The following is a 16,680-nucleotide window of genomic DNA, read 5'->3' as shown; positions in this document are numbered from 1 at the left end:
CACGGGAGGCCACCTGGGAGACCCTTCTCACAGGAGGGCAGACCCATCCAAGTGGAGCCCTTCTTGGGGACCTTAAGTGTTTGGGACGTGTTGTCACCCACTGGGAGCTGGGGGCCTGCCTGGCCCCTGGGAGATCTATGCTGGATCCTGGCCTCAGCTGGCCTTGGAGGCTCCGTGAACCTCTGGACAGCAGCTGCTCCCCAGGGCTGGTGACGGGCACAGGGCCCTGACTGAGAGTCTCTGGGGCTGCAGCTAAAGGTCCCGAGTGCATTTTTCAGAGCTGCCAAGCATCTTTTTCCAGACTGTTCTCTTCCGTGGGGCTGGACACCCATGGTTCTTTGCTGGGGGAATCGGGACACCACAGCCTCTGCCTGGCGGAAGCAGGATGCTGCATGTTAGGGACCTACTTTCTAGAGCTCCCAGAGACACAGTCGCAAGCCGAGTTCCTGAAGCTAAAGCGTGATTATGCAGTGAGCAGGGGGTCTGACCCCACCCCACTGCCGGCGCAGACACACTGGTGCCCCCAAGAGAGCACCCACTAGAAGAACCACAAAATGTCCAAAACAAGCATTGGAAGCTTTTATTAGTTCATCTAATTTCTGACGGTTGTTTCCTCAGTGCCATCACGAAGTTCCTTGCACCTTTCAACCACACCTTAAAAGTGTTATTCAATTAAAAAAAAAAAAACACTCCTATGTAAATGTCTCCATAGACATGACATTTGATGTGAATCAGACACCACAATGCCTCTGTGAAGATCAAAGAATCCTCCCGCAAATACAACTGAGATGGGAGCTGAGCGAGGGATGAACGATTTTCCGCCTTGGCAATGAGCCAGCATAACGCAGGCGCTGCCCCCCGTGACTCTGATGGCTGAGCTGAAACCCTGAGTAAAATGATCGAATGGAAGGGACGGGAGGGGCCTGCGGACTGGGAGAGAGGGCGCCCAGTGGTCGATGGCCCGAGTGCCCAAGTGATCAGGAGGATGGGCAGGCCCAGGAGGCGGGGGGACGCCAAGCAGGGAGGGGGCCTGACCGCAGGGGCCCCCACCCTCTGGAAAGGGCTTGAAAAGGGCCATGAGGGTGAGGAGGGACCGACCTCTCAGCCAACAGGTGCAGAGGCCAGGACAGCAGCCAAAAACCAGGTCTCCTATTTCCATGAGAGCAGCTGACAATCAATTATAAATACTAGGATTTTACCTTTCAGATAAAAATGCCACCTTCTAGGAAGGGCGTGCTTATAACAAGCTCACCCCACTTCCCAGAGGGGACGGTGGACGCGGCTAAAGTGTTTCTAATCCAACTGGTGCCACTGGGCAGCAGTGAAAGGGACGGTCCCACGAGGGCATCTTGTCCTGGGCCCCTCAGCACCGGTGGCGTCTGTGGGTCCAGCAGACCCGCTCCCTCACTGACCAAGGGACGAGAGGGAGCCCGGAGCCCACACGCTCTGGGACAAGTGGAAGACTCCTTCTGGCACCGCCCTGGGCACTAGGCCTGGCCCTCCAGCTGGGCCACCGCCTGCTTCAGGTCCTGCACGACGAGGTCCACTTCGGCTCGGGTGGTGCTGCGGCCCACGCTGAGCCGGATGGCGTTCCTGGCCAGGTCCAAGGGGACGCCGCAGCTCAGCAGCACCGGGGATGGCCTGTGGGGCGGGGCGACGGGCCAGCCGTCACGACACAGGCTTTCCCGGGCTGCCACGTGTCCTCGGCCAGCTCCCCACTGGCCACGCACACTCTTTGGCCCACCGTCGCCAAGGGTCGGCTCAAAGCCTCCCTGCTCTCCAGCCGGGCCTGCCCCGGCACAGACCCTGACCCCGGGAGCACAGAGGTGGCCGTTGGCCCCTGCACCCGAGAGCCGGAGCCCGGGGTACAGTGGCAACTCCCGTCTCCAAGGAGCTAGCGGGCTCGGTTCCCGGAGGGGACGCAGAGCCACACGCGAGGCAGAGGGACGGCCTCCTGCAGACACTGGAGCCTGCGGCCCGCCCAAGTCAGTGCTGAGTTTAGTCCCGGTGCCCTGGCCTCGAACGGAGGCCTGTCGCTCATCACGACCACAGCTCCGCTCTCTCCAGAGCCCAGGCGGCCGCATCCAGCCCTACTCCCGCCTGCGGGGCCCCACAAGAAACCCAACCCCCTTCTCCTCCTCCAGCAGGGCTGCTCCCAACGCCCATGTCCGAGGCTCCACACCCTCCCCTCCCGCTTCCGCCTGCTCCTGGCAGGGGGCGTGATCTGAACCCAAATCTGGTCACAGCTCGCGGTTTTCTCGAGGCCGAAGTGGGCGCCCGCAGCCCGGCCCTCCTCCCCTCTCCCTGCCTCACGTGGAGCCCTGCTGCCCGTCTCCCGGTCCAGCCCGAGGCCCCTGTAGGCTGCAGCTCCCACTCGTTCCTCCCGAGGGCCTGTGCCGTCTGGTCACTGTCCACGTCCCTGCTAGGCTGCAGAGCTGCCCAAACCTAGAGCCTGGATGCGCCCTGGACACCACGGCCAAGTACGTGGAGAGCACACTCACCAGTCTCCACGGTCCGAGTGGCACGCGGCCCCCAGGCTGGCCAGCAGCGTCCGGCACTGGGCCAGCACCACGCGGCCTAGGAGACATAGCACAGGGCCCCTGAGGTGGAGGCCGGTGGGGGCTGCCTCTCTTCCCTGCTGCAAGTTTGGAGGCTCCCTCCCTCCTACCACCTGACGGAATCCCAGGGCACAGGTCCTTCTGACGGCAGGTGAGAGAAAGTACAGCAGGTCCCAGAGGAAGCGCTTCCTCTGCCCCTTGGCTGCAGAAAAGCAGATACGCTTCGGCCTCATAAGACTGGCCTTGAGAATGTGGTATCCGTCAGCTGCCTGGCAGGACACGCAGAATCTTGACGAGCTGCCTTACCGAATAACGTGTTGTCCTGGTCATAACGTCTAACCTGACGTCTCCGTTTTCTAAAGGGAGAGACACTGGGAGCTGTCCTTGTTAAGCTAGGAGGCACTTCCCTCTTCCTGCACAGGCACAGAGATTTAAAAAAATACAATGATGGGAATTCCCTGGCGGTCCAGTGGGTACGACTCTGCCCTCTCACTGCCAAGGACCCGGGTTCGATCCCTGGTCGGGGAACTAAAAATCCCACAAGCCACGTGGCGCAGCCAAAAAAACCCCAAAACATAAACAACAACAAAAAAAACCCAACACCGATGACTGCCGATTTAATTAAAACGAGCAGCCTGTCTCATTTAAATTAACACAGGTCATCACAGAATATAAAGTCTGCCCCAGAAAAAGGGGCGAAGACACTAGAGGGAGGAACTTCCCTTCCCACAGCAGGGAGATGTGGAGAGTTTGCCATGTGCTTCCCTCCCAATGAGGATGCACTGCAGCCCCGGTGACGGCCACCCCAGGGTTTCTTCATGGTCTAAACACGCTGCCCCGTTTCTCAGAGTGACCACGAGGCAACGACCTCTTCTTCTAAGAGGTGAAAACTGCCCTTCCGGTCGGCTCTCCCGTGCTCTCGGGGCCATCGTAATCTCCTCCCAGACAAACAGGACGCTCTACACCCTGGACTCAAGCCTCAGGGACTCCGGGCAGCCAAGTCCTACATGCGCATCTGGGGTACGAGTCGCCCTAAGGCTAATCCTAACGCTAACCCCAAGCCTAATCCTAACCCTAACCCTAACTTTTCCAGCTGGGAGGCAGAGATCACAGGTACTAATGAAGCCCACAGATCTGCACTTCAGCCTGACTCTGAGAGAGTTTTCAGTTGGTTGCCTCTAATTTCCCGACTCTCATAAAATGTTTTTTAAAAATAGCAAAGATGGACCAACTAGCCTAAAATTCAGTTCACTTTATCTCCGTCCCTCACATCTTTGGGGCGGGGCTAGGACCCTGTGAGAGCTGAGCGCCGCTGTGCTGTGTCCAGGGCCTTAGCACCCGGAACAGGTCAGCAGCTGTGCCCAGGGTCCCACCACCATGGGACAGTGCCTGGTGGGGTGACCCTGCCCTCGGCCAGTGCCCACACCTCCCCACAGCTCAAGCTGTGCCCAGCCCAGCCCAGCCCCCAGCCAGGGAGAGCTGGGGGCAGTCGTCACCTTGCAGCTGGGGTCCCTGGATGGAGAAGTTACAGGTGTTGGGGAGTCGCTCAGTGCCTGGAAACTGGCTGTTCAGGTGGATTCTCTCACCAAACTCAGCCTGGAAAATTAACAGAAGATGCAGTAACATCTTTGAAGCCCCCTCCCGCCAACTGTTTGAACTTCAGACTTTCTGGAAAACAAAACCTCACTCTCGGGAGTTCCCTGGCGGCCCGGTGGTTAGGACTGCACTCTCACTGCTGAGGGCCTGGGTGCAATCCCTGGTTGGGGAACTAAGATCTCGGAAGCCACACGGTGTGGCAGGAAAAAAAAACCCTCACCCTCAACACACAGAATGATTATCTTACTGATAAGCATCTACTGATAATAGTCAGGGAGACTGACTATGGACAGCAAAGGTAATTGGGAGAAACAACTTCTGAATGCATTTGGATCGTCTTCACACAACCCTTAGATATTCCGTCTCTGGTATTTCTGTCACGTGTCTGTGAGAAAGTCGCCTGGTCTGCAGCCGTCCTTGGGGGTCTCAACCCCCCTGTCCCCAGAGCTCCGGGCCACGGGCACTCACCACCAGCCTCTCCTCCAGGTAGTCGCGCACAGCCCGCATGTGGGCTTCGTAGGCCTCGCACTTCTCTGCCACCAGCTCAGCGGCCTAGGGACACAGGAGGGCCCCTCAGTTACGGTAAAACAAGGGGAGCAAGACAGCTTTAAGCAGCAGAGGTGATTCTCCCCGAAGACAGACAGGTGACATGGCCTCAAATTGCTCATTTTCTGGAACCTCCCACACACACAGCATGCGCCGACCGAGTGACCGGGGCCGGGGTAAGTGCCAAGTCCCCTCCACTTGTTAACAGGAATTTACTTTTTCAGGCTTCCGGATACCCCAGGCACTGGAGAGTCCCTAGCCGGTGACCAAAGGCAATCCCAGTCCTGAAGGCACATCCATCCCAGGGACAGACACACCAGGGAAGAGGTGACCACAGTAGACCGACGGGTGGGCGCCGTGACGGGAACTTAGGGCAGCGGGGAAGGGCATTCCAGGCAAAGGCCCTGCAGGGGGAAAGGCGAGCGCTCCTGGAACAGAGTGCGCGAGGGGGACAGCGCCCCAGAGGCCCCAGGACAGGCGGGATCTGAGCCTAAACACAAGGCAGATGCACGTGGATTCTGAGGAAGGGGTGAGCTGCTCTGATTTGTGTATTAGAACTGGATGCCACGTGGAGAATGGATGAGGCGTCCACACACAAGACGTGGGATGACCTGGCCTAGAGTCGGTACAAGAGGCAGGTCCTGGACCTCTCGTGGAGACTGGACAGGCCCGGCTGCTGCATCAGGTGCGGGGGACGGGGCAGGGCAGATCAAGGGCACCTCCTAGATTTCTCAGCTGAGAGCCTGGGTGGCAGGAGGCACCACAGGGAGAGACGCCCACGATGCAGGAGAGCAGGACACATCGTGGGCTCAGAGGACACGCTGAGGAAGCAGGTGGGACGCGGGCCTCCCAGCAGGTCAGGACCTGCCCTGAGACGTCAAGTCCAAGACCAGAGCACAGGCTGGCATCAGAGCCACGGGACAGGGTGAGCACAGTGAGAGGGAGAGGAGGCTAGGCCAGCACCCAGGAGGCTGACAGGTGAAGAGGCAGAGAAGGCACCTCGGGGGGGAGAAGCGGTCCCACAGCTGCAAGAGGTCACATGGGGACCCCCTTGACCAGCTTCTACGGAGCAGAGGTGTCTGGAGAACAGGAGGGGGTGAGAGTGCGTGCGGGCTGCTCCGCGGGGCGGAGGACGCGGGAAGAGGCCGGAGTGGCGAGGACTAGGGGAGGACGGTTTTCAAGGCTGGGGGAGGAACACCCTGGCAGAGGACTGAGGGTGCAGGGCAGGGGGCAGCCGCAGGGGGGTGCCTTTCTCCAGCCGGCACACGGGGAAGGGGTGAAAGGCAGAGGGGAGACCTCGACTCGCCCCAGGGGGGCCAGGACACACCTCCCAGGGGAGAGGGGGTGGGGCGCGTCCCGAGCCAGACCACAGCGAGGAGGGCCAGGCTGCGCGAGGGGAGGGGGCGACAGTGGTGTGCCACCCCCCTCCCCCCCCAATGACAGCAGGGTCAGAGGGCCTGGGCAAAGCTGCAAGCCAGGAGCGAGGAAAGGGTCACGGCTGCAGAAGGAAGCGGAGGGGCCTGCGGCTGCTGCGCCATCTAATCCTCACCAGGAAGACCTTTAAGAAGCTGCCCCTGTCCCCATCTCAGGGGGCGGGGTGGGGGTAACTGGACCCAGGGGATGAGCAAACCTGTGGTCATGACGTCATTGCTTTTAATATTAGAAGAGACTTGAGAAAAGATACTTCCCTTTTAAATGCTAAGCGTATGAAACCCACTCCACAGATCTTAAAAAGCGCATCTCCAGGTCGATAAATAAAATTCAAGGTTCCTCGCATGTTGGCCTGTTTCTTGGGATCATGAACGTGATCTCTCCTAAAGTCAGGAAACCTATTAAAGCTGCTGGGAAACTGATGTGAGATCACAGAAAATATGCGCTCTGGTCTCCGCCCTGGACCGGGCACAGAGCTCCTGAGACCCTTGGAATTTCCTAAGCACGAGGAGCAGCCTTTATTCTAATATTCGGTCTTGGGCTCTGCTTCCTGCTGCCGAGCTCCTAAATCCTTTGGAACTTCCTGGGTGACAGTGTCTTTTGCCCTAATGAGGCGACCCTGGGTGGGCTCCTGGATAGGGGCTGGTCACCGAGCCCTGATTAGAAGCCTGGAATTTTTGTAGAGACGCGAGACGGGCTGGAAATGGAGTTGATGACTGATCAAAGCCTCCATGGAAACCTCAACTATGTGGGTTCAGAAAGCTTCCAGGTTGCTGATCACAGAGGTGCTAGGAGGCTGGTGCCTGGAGAGGGCATGGAAGCCCCTTCCCACATCCCCTGCCCTACACTTCTCTTCCTTCTGGATGTTCACCTGTATCCTTTATCATATCCTTTCATAATAAACCAGTAATCTAGTTTCTCTGAGTTCTGTGAGCTGTTCTAGCAAATACACTGAACTCAAGGAGGGGGCCATGGGAACCTCTGATTTACAGCTGGTTGGTCAGAAGTGCAGGTGACAGTTGGCATCTGAAGCTGTGGGTGCCCACAACTGAGCCCTTAGCCTGTGGGCTCTGACACTAACTCTGGGTAGACAGTGTCAGAATTGAATTGTAGGAAACTCAGCTGGTGCCACAGAATTGCTGGGTGGGGACCCCCAACCCCCGCACATCTGGTGTCAGAAGTGTGGTGAGTGTGGCAGTGCTGTGAGAGTGAGGCGGAAACACAGGAGGAAGACATTGATGGACAACGCAACGGCTTCAGCTGTCGAGGTCACCAAGGCTTACCTTCCCAAGGCCGGCAATCATCGGGGTGTTTTCTGTCCTGTAAGAGACAAGGGATTCAATCCTATTTCCATGCAAAGCGATTAACAAACATCCCCGGAAGGAATCCTGTGTATCTGAAAGTCAGGTGTTCAAATAAAAAGTCACACCAACATCTTTCCTGAACAAGGGCAGCTGCCAGCCCCCAAACCCTCGTCATCGCCCAGAGACAGTAGACATGGCTCATTGTGGGCAATATACAGTAGGTGTCCAAGTGACAATTCTACCTGGACCCACCTCCTACCCAGGAGAAAGCCCTCCTCCGACTGCAGGCCCCAGAGCCCCCATCTTTGGTCTCCCTGCCAAACCAGGTGAGGGTCTGAGGAACTCACTCCCCACCCCGTTCCCTTCAGCTGATGTTTCAGCTGAAGCCTCTCAACTGTAATATGGGATGAATCTTTTGTTACTAGAGACTTGGGGCGTAGTGTGTGTGTTCAGGGGGGCTGCGCAGGAGGGGACAGGAACACCCCCGAAGACCAGTGGTTCCCGTACACTGATGTAACAAACTGAAACACAACTCTTCAGTCTTCCCTGGTGGCGCAGTGGTTGAGAGTCCGCCTGCCGATTCAGGGGACACGGATTTGTGCCCCGGTCCGGGAGGATCCCACATGCTGCGGAGCGGCTGGGACCATGAGCCATGCCACTGAGCCTGCGTCTGGAGCCTGTGCTCCGCAATGGGAGAGGCCACAGCAGTGAGAGGCCCGCGTACTGCAAAAAAAAATAAATAATGTGTATTTTGCTGTTGTTGGGTGGAGTGTTCCAAACAGGTTGATTAGATCCTGTTGGTTGATGGGTGTTATTGCGTTCTTCTATACCTTAGACAATTTTTGTCTAGTTGTTCTATCCGTTGTTGAGGGAAGGGTGTTGAAGTCTCCATCTATAATTGTGGATTTGTCAATTTTTCCTTTCAGTTTAGTTTGGTTTTTTTTTCCTCACATATTTTTCAGCTCTACTGTTTAGTGCATCCACATTAGGATTGCTATGTCTTCTTGGTGGACTGATTCTTTTATCATTATATAATTCCCCCTGCCTCCCCCACCCCCGGTAATTTTCTATTTTCTCTGCTCTGGAGTCTCCTTTATCTCATGTTATATAGCCATTCCTGCTTTCCTTAGATTAATGTTAGTGTGATATACTTTTTTCCAACCTTTACTTTCAACTTGCCTCTTGCTATATTTGAAGCAAGTTTCTTATAGACTGAATATAGTTGGATGAGTTTAAAAAATTTTTATTCTGCCAATCTCTGCCTTTTAATTGGTATATTTATACCATTTACATTTAATGTAATTGTTGATGTTCGGGCTTAAGTCTTCCATTTTATTTTTTCTGTTTTCTTTTTCCTACCTTTCTGTGGGTTAAACAGTTTTCAGAAGTTCAAGTGAAGAACAGAAACCTTACCTCCTTTTACATCCCTTTACTCTCCCCCATTTATAATATAATTATCTTAAATATTTCTTCCACATACATTTTGAACCACATCAGACAGTGCTATGATTTTTGCTTAGGCCATCAAACATAATTTAGAAAACTGAAGAGAAGGAAAGTCTATTTTATTTACCCATATTTTTGTTTACCATGCTCTTTCTCTCTGATGTTCCAAGGTTCCTTCTTTTACTGTTTCTTTTCTGTGTAAAGAACTTCTTTAGTCATTTTTAGCATAGGTTTTCTGACAAATTCTGTTAGTTTTGTCCTTCATCTGAGAATGCCTTGATTTCCTCTTTGTTCCTGAAGAATATTTCTGCTGTGTTTTTAATTTGGCTTGACAGTTCTTTTCTTTGAGCACTTGAACATTTTTGCATACTTCCTCTGGCCTCCATGGCTTCAGATGAGTAATCTACTGTCATTTGAATTATTTTTTTCCTATAGATAAGGTGTTATTTATTCTTTCCTCTGGCTGCTTTCAAGATTTTTCTTTGTCTTTCATTTACAGAAGTTTACTTTTTATGTCTTAGGGTAGATTTCTTTTGGTTTATCCTGTTTGGGTTTTGTTCAGCTTCTTGAATCTGTGGGTTTGTGTCTCTTGCCAAATTTGGGAAGTTTTCAGCCATTATTTCTTCAAGTTCTTTTTCATCCCACCCTCTTTCTCCTATCCCTCCAGGACCTCAACGAAATGAATGTTAGATCTTTTGCTACAGTCCCACAGGTCCCCGGAGGCTCTGTTCAATCTTCTTCCAGTCTACTTCCTGTCCGTTTTTCATATTGGTTACTTCTATTGTTCTTTCAGTTCACTCTTTCCTCTGTTGCCCCTATTCTGCTGGTGAGCCTGCCCACTGAGCTTTTTACTTTGGCTGTTGTAGTTTTTAGTTCTAAAATTTCTGTCTAGTTCTTCTCTACATCTTCTTCTTCTTTGCTGACACTTTCTATTTCTTCTGTTTCAAGTGTGTTCATAATTGCTCATTAAAGCATTTTTATTGTTTTTGCCTTAAAATCTCTTATCAGATAATTCTAACATCTTTGTCATCTCAGTGTTGACATCTACTGATCGCCTTTTTTCTTTGATTTAAGATCTTTCTGGTTCTCAGTATGATGAGCGATTTTCAGTTGAAACCTGGACAGCCCTATGTCATTATGAGTCTGGATGTTTCTTAACCCTTCCATATTAGCTGTCTTTTTCTGACCTTCCTCTGGCAGGAGGAGTGTGCCAACTGACTACTGCCAAGCGGGAGTAGACATCCAGGTTCCCTCCTCGGCCTGTGTCAACATCCAAGAGGAGAACTCACCTTGTTAGTGATGAGTATGGGTGGAAGCCCAGGGTGCCCACGTGGTCTCCACTGACACCTTGGTGGGGTGCACGACTGTGGTGGGGCAAAAGTCCTGGCTCTTCACTAGGCCCTGTCTGACACAGGAGGGGCGTGGGGCTCTTGTCACAGCCTGTGTGGGTGAAGTCTGGGCTCCCGACTCTCCTTTGTGGCACAGGTGGGGATGGCATCAGTTTACCATGGTGACTGGCTGGGGAAAAGCAAGTATTGTCTAAAAGTTCTCTGTATTGCTAGGCTCTCCTTTCCCTGGTCCACTGGCTGGAGAGAGAGGGCTTTCTTGGGCATTTTTCATCAGCCCTTATTGGTGTTTCTGAGTTGCTGGCTTCTTCTGCTCTAATTCTGGAATAAAGGAAGCAAGAGAAACCCTAGGGAACTCACCACATGTTGTCTGTTTCTTCCTCCCATTATCAAGTTTCTGACAACACGTGTGGTGCTGGTGCCACCTCATTCCTTGGTTAAAACACCCCTGCAGGTCATGGGGACACAGGAGCTTTCAGAGAGGAAACCAGGTGCTTCTACGTGGCCCTGCTCACCCCACAGGCAAGAGAAGGACAGCACATCTCAGCCGGGGGGCTCCGGTGGCACCTCTTTGGTGGGCTGGGCCAAAATAACCAAAGGAACTGGATGCTTTGAAGCAGCTGAAAGAGACTTCCTTCATCTACTTTGAATCATCCCCAACGAGACTGCATATCTGTGAGTCCCAAGTGTAGAACCGGCCAGTGGAGCCACGTCTGACTCAGTGGAGATGAGAGCGCTGTGCTACGACCGTGCTTCCAAGAGACAGGAGAGCCACTGCCCTACATACAGACAACACAGCCAGAGGGCCAGACACCTCGTTCAACTTCTACCTTACCCCGGCCTGAAATTCCGTTCTTGTCCACCTCCAAACAGCATGGGGTACAGAGGGGTGAGCTCACCGAGCCCTCGGACATAAAGTGCTCCAATCCTGGGGCCATAGAACTGAAAGAAAAGTCAGTCATTTATTCAACAAGAACCTTCTGGGGACCTTCTCCATACACGTATTGAGAAGCCCACAGAGATACTCTACGACGTCCGGGCCCACCTCCTCTGGTCCCGCAGGTGGCCACCCATCCCCACTGCAGACACGCGGGGGTCACAGAAGCCTTCGGGTGGGGGCAGGTGCTGGACTCTGGCCTCCAGCTCAGGGGCAGCAGAGCACCTGCCCGGCACTGGGAGACCCTGTGAAGGAGGAGGGGCTGGGGAGAGAGATGGCCAAGGGCCGTCCTGCGGAGGACTCCACGCTCTCACATCCACATGAGCTAGAAATCTTGAGGGCCGCCGTGTCAGGCCAGCACCTCACTCCCTTGGGAACCAGCTGAGGGGAAATTACTAAAAATATTCCAGCTCTAGTCAGCTGCTGGAAAGATGAGCAAAAGCTTCAGAAGGGTCTTCACTGTTAACTATTTCCCCAGCACACCCCAGAGATGAGGGCCGTGAAAACCACACCCTCACACTCAGAGCCACACTTTAAGTCAAGTTAGAGAGGCCATCATTCCTGAATCCTGCATCTTCCGTCCCTGGGTGTGGGGGTGCGTGGGCTGAGGAGGGGTCTGCACGCACGCTCCGGGCTGCAGAGATCACTCACTCCTGGGCTAAACCCACCTGTGACCTCCACTCCCCCCATCCTCCCCCCGACCCCGCCTCTCCCCCTCCCACTACCACCTCCCCCGAAGGCCTTGCCTGGCCTCCCCTCCTGCCCCCTATGGGCTGCGCTGCCCAGCATTCCCGGTGGGCACTCAGCCCTCGGCATCCTAGCTCTGCCGGGCTCTCGTCTGAGCTGCCGAGGGCAGGGCTGCAGTCTGCCCATCACCATGACCCAGGGCCTCGCTGGGCATGTGCGCCGGGTGCACCGGTGATGGAGGATGAGCGGGGCCACGGGCTCTGCTCGCAGGTGAGCCTCGCGGGCATCGAGGTGTCTCCCCGGCAGGAGGGCAGGAAGGCGGATGGACGCACCTTGTGCCCCACGACGGTCAGGAAGTCCACGCCCAGGTCCCGCACGTCCACACGCCGCTTCCCCAAGGCCTGGGCGGCGTCCGTGTGCACGAGCACCCCTGGCAGCCCACCCGCCGCCCGCTGCTGGTTCAGGGCTCGGACTCGCCGGCTGATCTCAGACACTGGCTGGAGAGGGAGAAACACACGGCTGAGGGTGTTGATGTGATGAAGACGGAATGAAAGAAATGAGGAGTTGTTAATGAGGATGCACCAAAAAGTTCCCGGATTGAAGAACAGGGGAAAGAAGAGGTGGGGCTGGGAAGCCAGAGTCCCCACTCCATCTTCCTAAGAGGGACAGCGACTCACCATGATGACGCCTGTCTCGTTATTGGCCAGCATGATGGTCACGAGGCACGTGGCCGGGCGGACGGCCGCCAGGATGTCCTCGGCCTCCGCCTGCCCATTCACCTTGGACACGGGGACAAAGGTGACCTCTGAGGAATAAGACACAAGTATGAGGTCAAACCCACAAAGTATCCTTTCTGGAACGTTTACTTAGACACAGTGAAAAAAGCAATTTATCATAAAGGTTCAGAAAACTATGAAGAAGGAATATGAGCCCCCTTTATCGCCCCGCCCACAGACAACTGGCTTGAAGGCTTCGTCAATGAGCTTCAGTTGGGGAGCTGTCTGGGGACACCCTGTTCCGCCTCTAAGGGACCCGCAAGCAGCTGAGACACCCTCAGTTCGTGGGAGCATCTCGAGGTGCTAAGTACTTAACCTTCCCTCACTCGGCACTGACCCAGCCTTTGTTAAGCACCTACTGTGTGCCAGGCGCTGCTCTGGGCACCTAGAATCCTACTACTGCAGATGGAAAATAACGAGAGGTAACCAAATCGAAGTTTTGGGTTCAAAATGGTGAAGACAAACACACCCACTTTCCCCTCAAGGTCCCACTGAAACAAGAGAACAGATATATTTCTCAATAAGGGCGACCACCTGTGGACAAGGAATTTTGAACCATGCCCAGAATACAGAAAGATGATGTCATTAGACTAACAGCATCAGGGAAAACCCACCCCGGACACTGATAGGTGAACACTCCACAGAAAGTAGGAAAGGATCCAGAGGCCACCCACGTTCAGGGTGCACTTGTGGAGGGCAGGGTGGGGGCCGACTGCTGAGGCAGGCAGGGACCAGGTTCCGACGGACAAGGACCCCCGCCTCCTGCCCAGCAAGTGGAGGGCAGCAGCGGTGGCCTCGACAGCAGGCGAGCTCCGGGGTGGGCGGGGTGCGGGGCAGCAAGAGAAGGGCGGGGCTGGTGCATCCACGGCGGGGCTCAAAGGGGAGCAAAGGAACGGCGACTCCGGCCAGGACTTCTGCCTTCGTATTAAGTGTGTGAGCACCTGCTCAACAGCATCAGCCCTCAGGGAGACGCAGATCAAAACCCCCATGGGCTCTCACTTCACACCCGCTAGGACGGCTGTTACAGAAAACACAGACACTGACACCTGTTGGCGAGGACATGGAGAAAATGCAGCCCCCAGGCACTGCTGGTGGGAATGGAAAATGGTGCAGCTACTGCGGAATACAGAGGTTAGGGTTAAACACCCAGATACTTCAAAAGGGGAAACAGAGTTACCACGTGACACAGCAATTCCACTACCGGGTATATACTCAAGAGAAACAAAAACATTCGTCCACACAAAGACTTCTACACAAATGCTCACAATGGCATTATTCATAGTATCAAATGTCCATCAAATGTTCATCAACTGACGAATGGATAAAATGTGAATATTATTCACCCATAAAAAGGAATGGAATACTGACACAGGCTACAACGTGGATGAACCCTGAAAACATGAAGCTAAGTGAAAGAAGCCAATTACAAAAGACCACATATCATGTGGCTCCATTCATATGAAAGTCCAGAATGGGGAAATCTCCAGAGACAGAATGTATTAGTGGTTGCCCAGGGTTGAGGGAAACAGAGTTACAGTTAACAGATGCGAGGTTCTTTTGAGGGTCAGGAAATGCTCTATAATTGACTGTGGTGATGGTTGCACAACTCTGTGGGTTCACTAAAAACGACTGAATCGCACACTTCAACCGGGTGAAGAGTATCGTACGTGAGTTCCATCTCCATAAAGCTGACACATATATAGTAAAAAACAACAACAGCAACAACTGGACAGTGTGGAGGTGGAGGGGTGTGAGACAGTTGGGGTCAAGCCCCCATTTTATACCAGGGAGTCAACCAATAGATGCTTGAGTTAATAAAGTAAGAAATGAAGATTATGTGTGTAAGGTATTAAGTATTAAAGTGGAAGTAATTAAAGTGAAAATGCCACAACCACGAGAAAACCTGAAGGCAGACTTGAGGGGCGGCTGCCTCTGAGGGGCGGGACTGGGGGTGGCGGGGAAGAGCCTGTACTTTATAGCAATGCTTGAAGCCCTTCTGTGATCTTTAGGTGCACGTCTATTCTTTGTAAAAATGTGTACAACTTTAAACAAGAGGTAAAATGTAACAGCAACTAATAACAATGTATGAAGTTGCCCTTTCCTGTACCTGAGACACAGAAAAAAAGGCACCAGGGATTAAAAGCAAGGACAGTTTAAACAAGAAGTTGGACCTGACTTTTTTTTAGTTAGAGTGGTGCATAAAGAGAAAAACCTTTCCAGTGGTCAAAGGGGAAAAGTGGTAACAAGGCTCACAGTCAAACCCAGCAGTTCTGGCACACTCCTTTATCTTTTTTTTTTTTTGCGGTACGCGGACCTCTCACTGCTGTGGCCTCTCCCGTTGCGGAGCACAGCCTCCGGACGCGCAGGCTCAGCGGCCATGGCTCACGGGCCCAGCCGCTCCGCGGCATGTGGGATCTTCCCGGACCGGGGCACGAACCCGTGTCCCCTGCATCGGCTGGCGGACTCTCAACCACTGCGCCACCAGAGAAGCCCCCCTTTATCTTTAAGATAAGAACACTCTCCCCTGCCTCCCCTTCAGGTTTCCAGGCAGATTAGGTAAGAAGGCAAATGCTTCGGAGAAAACCAGTCTTATTCCAAGGAGAGGTCAACCCTGGCAGTCCTGGGAAAAATGTCCCTTACGTTTTCAAAAGCTAGTATCCATACCCTCTGTCTTGAGATGTCACATCACAGGAAACATGAAAGGACCAGAAGTAACCAGGGCCACTGCCACTGCTGGGCAGGCTCCACCTGCCCCTCAGACTGCCTGGCCAGGTGCACCTCCCAGTGGGGCCCCAGCACCCCCCCCCCACCTCTGCTCTCCTCACCCCGGGAGGCCCTCACCTCCTCTCTCTACTGAGATAACAGGCTCCCAGCAGGGGTGCACCTATTCTTGTTTTTACCACCAGAAATTGAGGTCTATTGGATCCCTTTTCTTTCTACCAGAGGGAGTGCAAGCCAACATTCAATCATTAAAATCAAACAATGAAAAGCACGGGTTAGCATTTATAGGCATGCTAGTAAATATGCACGTATATATCATGTACAGGAGTCTGACGTATCATGCGGTGATAAATGACCAGTTCCACGCACTGGTGACTGATTTCTCCCTCAAGGAAAATCTGGAAGGACAGGCCTTGTAACCTTCGCCCCTGGGCACAGCCAGGCAGCCCAAGCGCCAGAGGGTAAGTGATTCACGGGGCACCCGGGTCGCCGGACCTCAGCCGGCCCACTCACCGGCCACTTGTTCTTCCACCAGGTGCTCCAGGGGCAGGCGGATGGAGTCGTGTTCCACGGTGCAGGTGACGATGTGAGGCAGGGTCCCCTCCACTGGGCTCGGATGCTCGGCCGGGTCCCCCACTGCGGCATGGACTTTGTGGAAGTGTTTCACCACAGAATGGATGACTAAATTATTTGACTGCAGACAGAGCAGAAAAATCATTGACGAAAACTATCCTAAGGGGAGACTTAAGAGTAACAATCTCTCTCATTTGTAGTTTCCTTTGTAGCTAACATTTAAAAAGAAAACAACCAAACAAAAAAAATGGTCTCAAAGAAAATCAGCTCCTGAGCTGCACCTTCTGAAAGGCCTAACTACAAAGATTTGGGGGTTTTCAACTCTCAAAAATAACAGAATTCGTTTCCGGTGGATTACGCAAGCTTTTTGTTAAGCAACATTATGCATTTTTAAAATTTTCTATATCTGTCAAAAAAGAGTATTTTGCCCAGGCACCCATCGCTGGTGGGAACGTGAACTGGCACAACCTCTGTTAAGGGCCATCTGGCATATCTATCAAACAGGCCCTCTGACCCAGGAAGTCTAGTTCTTGGACTTGATCCTACAGCTACACTTAAACAGAAGCAAAATGATGGATGTAAAAGGTTACTGGTTAAGCGTACAATGACGTAACAGCAAAACCTTAGGAAACCCTTCAACGTCTATCCATAAGGGGACTTGTTCAGTGGACGCCAAGTGGACACCAAGCAGATGTAAAAGCACAGAGGGAATGCCCTAAGGGCTGATGCCAGAGATCTCAGAGGAACTTGTTAAATGAA

General features: G+C 53.5%; 1 protein-coding gene across 6 annotated transcripts in view; it reads right to left on the bottom strand.

The window, feature by feature from the left end:
- Positions 1-590: 590 nt before the first annotated feature.
- The window catches only part of SCLY (selenocysteine lyase), a 32,817-nt gene continuing 16,727 nt past the window's right edge, over positions 591-16,680 (bottom strand). For 4 of the 6 annotated variants that reach the window (XM_081242244.1, XM_081242243.1, XM_081242245.1 and 1 more), the window contains exons 4-12: positions 15,862-16,042; positions 12,529-12,656; positions 12,184-12,348; positions 11,063-11,169; positions 7,415-7,451; positions 4,623-4,706; positions 4,055-4,154; positions 2,502-2,577; positions 591-1,641 (exon numbers count right to left, since the gene is read on the bottom strand). In XM_081242244.1, the coding sequence (XP_081098370.1) occupies positions 1,488-1,641; positions 2,502-2,577; positions 4,055-4,154; positions 4,623-4,706; positions 7,415-7,451; positions 11,063-11,169; positions 12,184-12,348; positions 12,529-12,656; positions 15,862-16,042 (1,032 nt within the window). In that variant the 3' untranslated portion in view covers positions 591-1,487. The other 2 variants (XM_081242248.1, XM_081242247.1) reach the window with 2 other exon arrangements.

Source organism: Mesoplodon bidens (genome assembly GCF_964165515.1).
Source record: "Mesoplodon bidens genome assembly, chromosome: 8".
Classification (NCBI taxonomy): domain Eukaryota; kingdom Metazoa; phylum Chordata; class Mammalia; order Artiodactyla; family Ziphiidae; genus Mesoplodon; species Mesoplodon bidens.
Note: the sequence above shows the minus strand (reverse complement) of the source record. Positions and strands in the feature narration are given on the sequence as shown.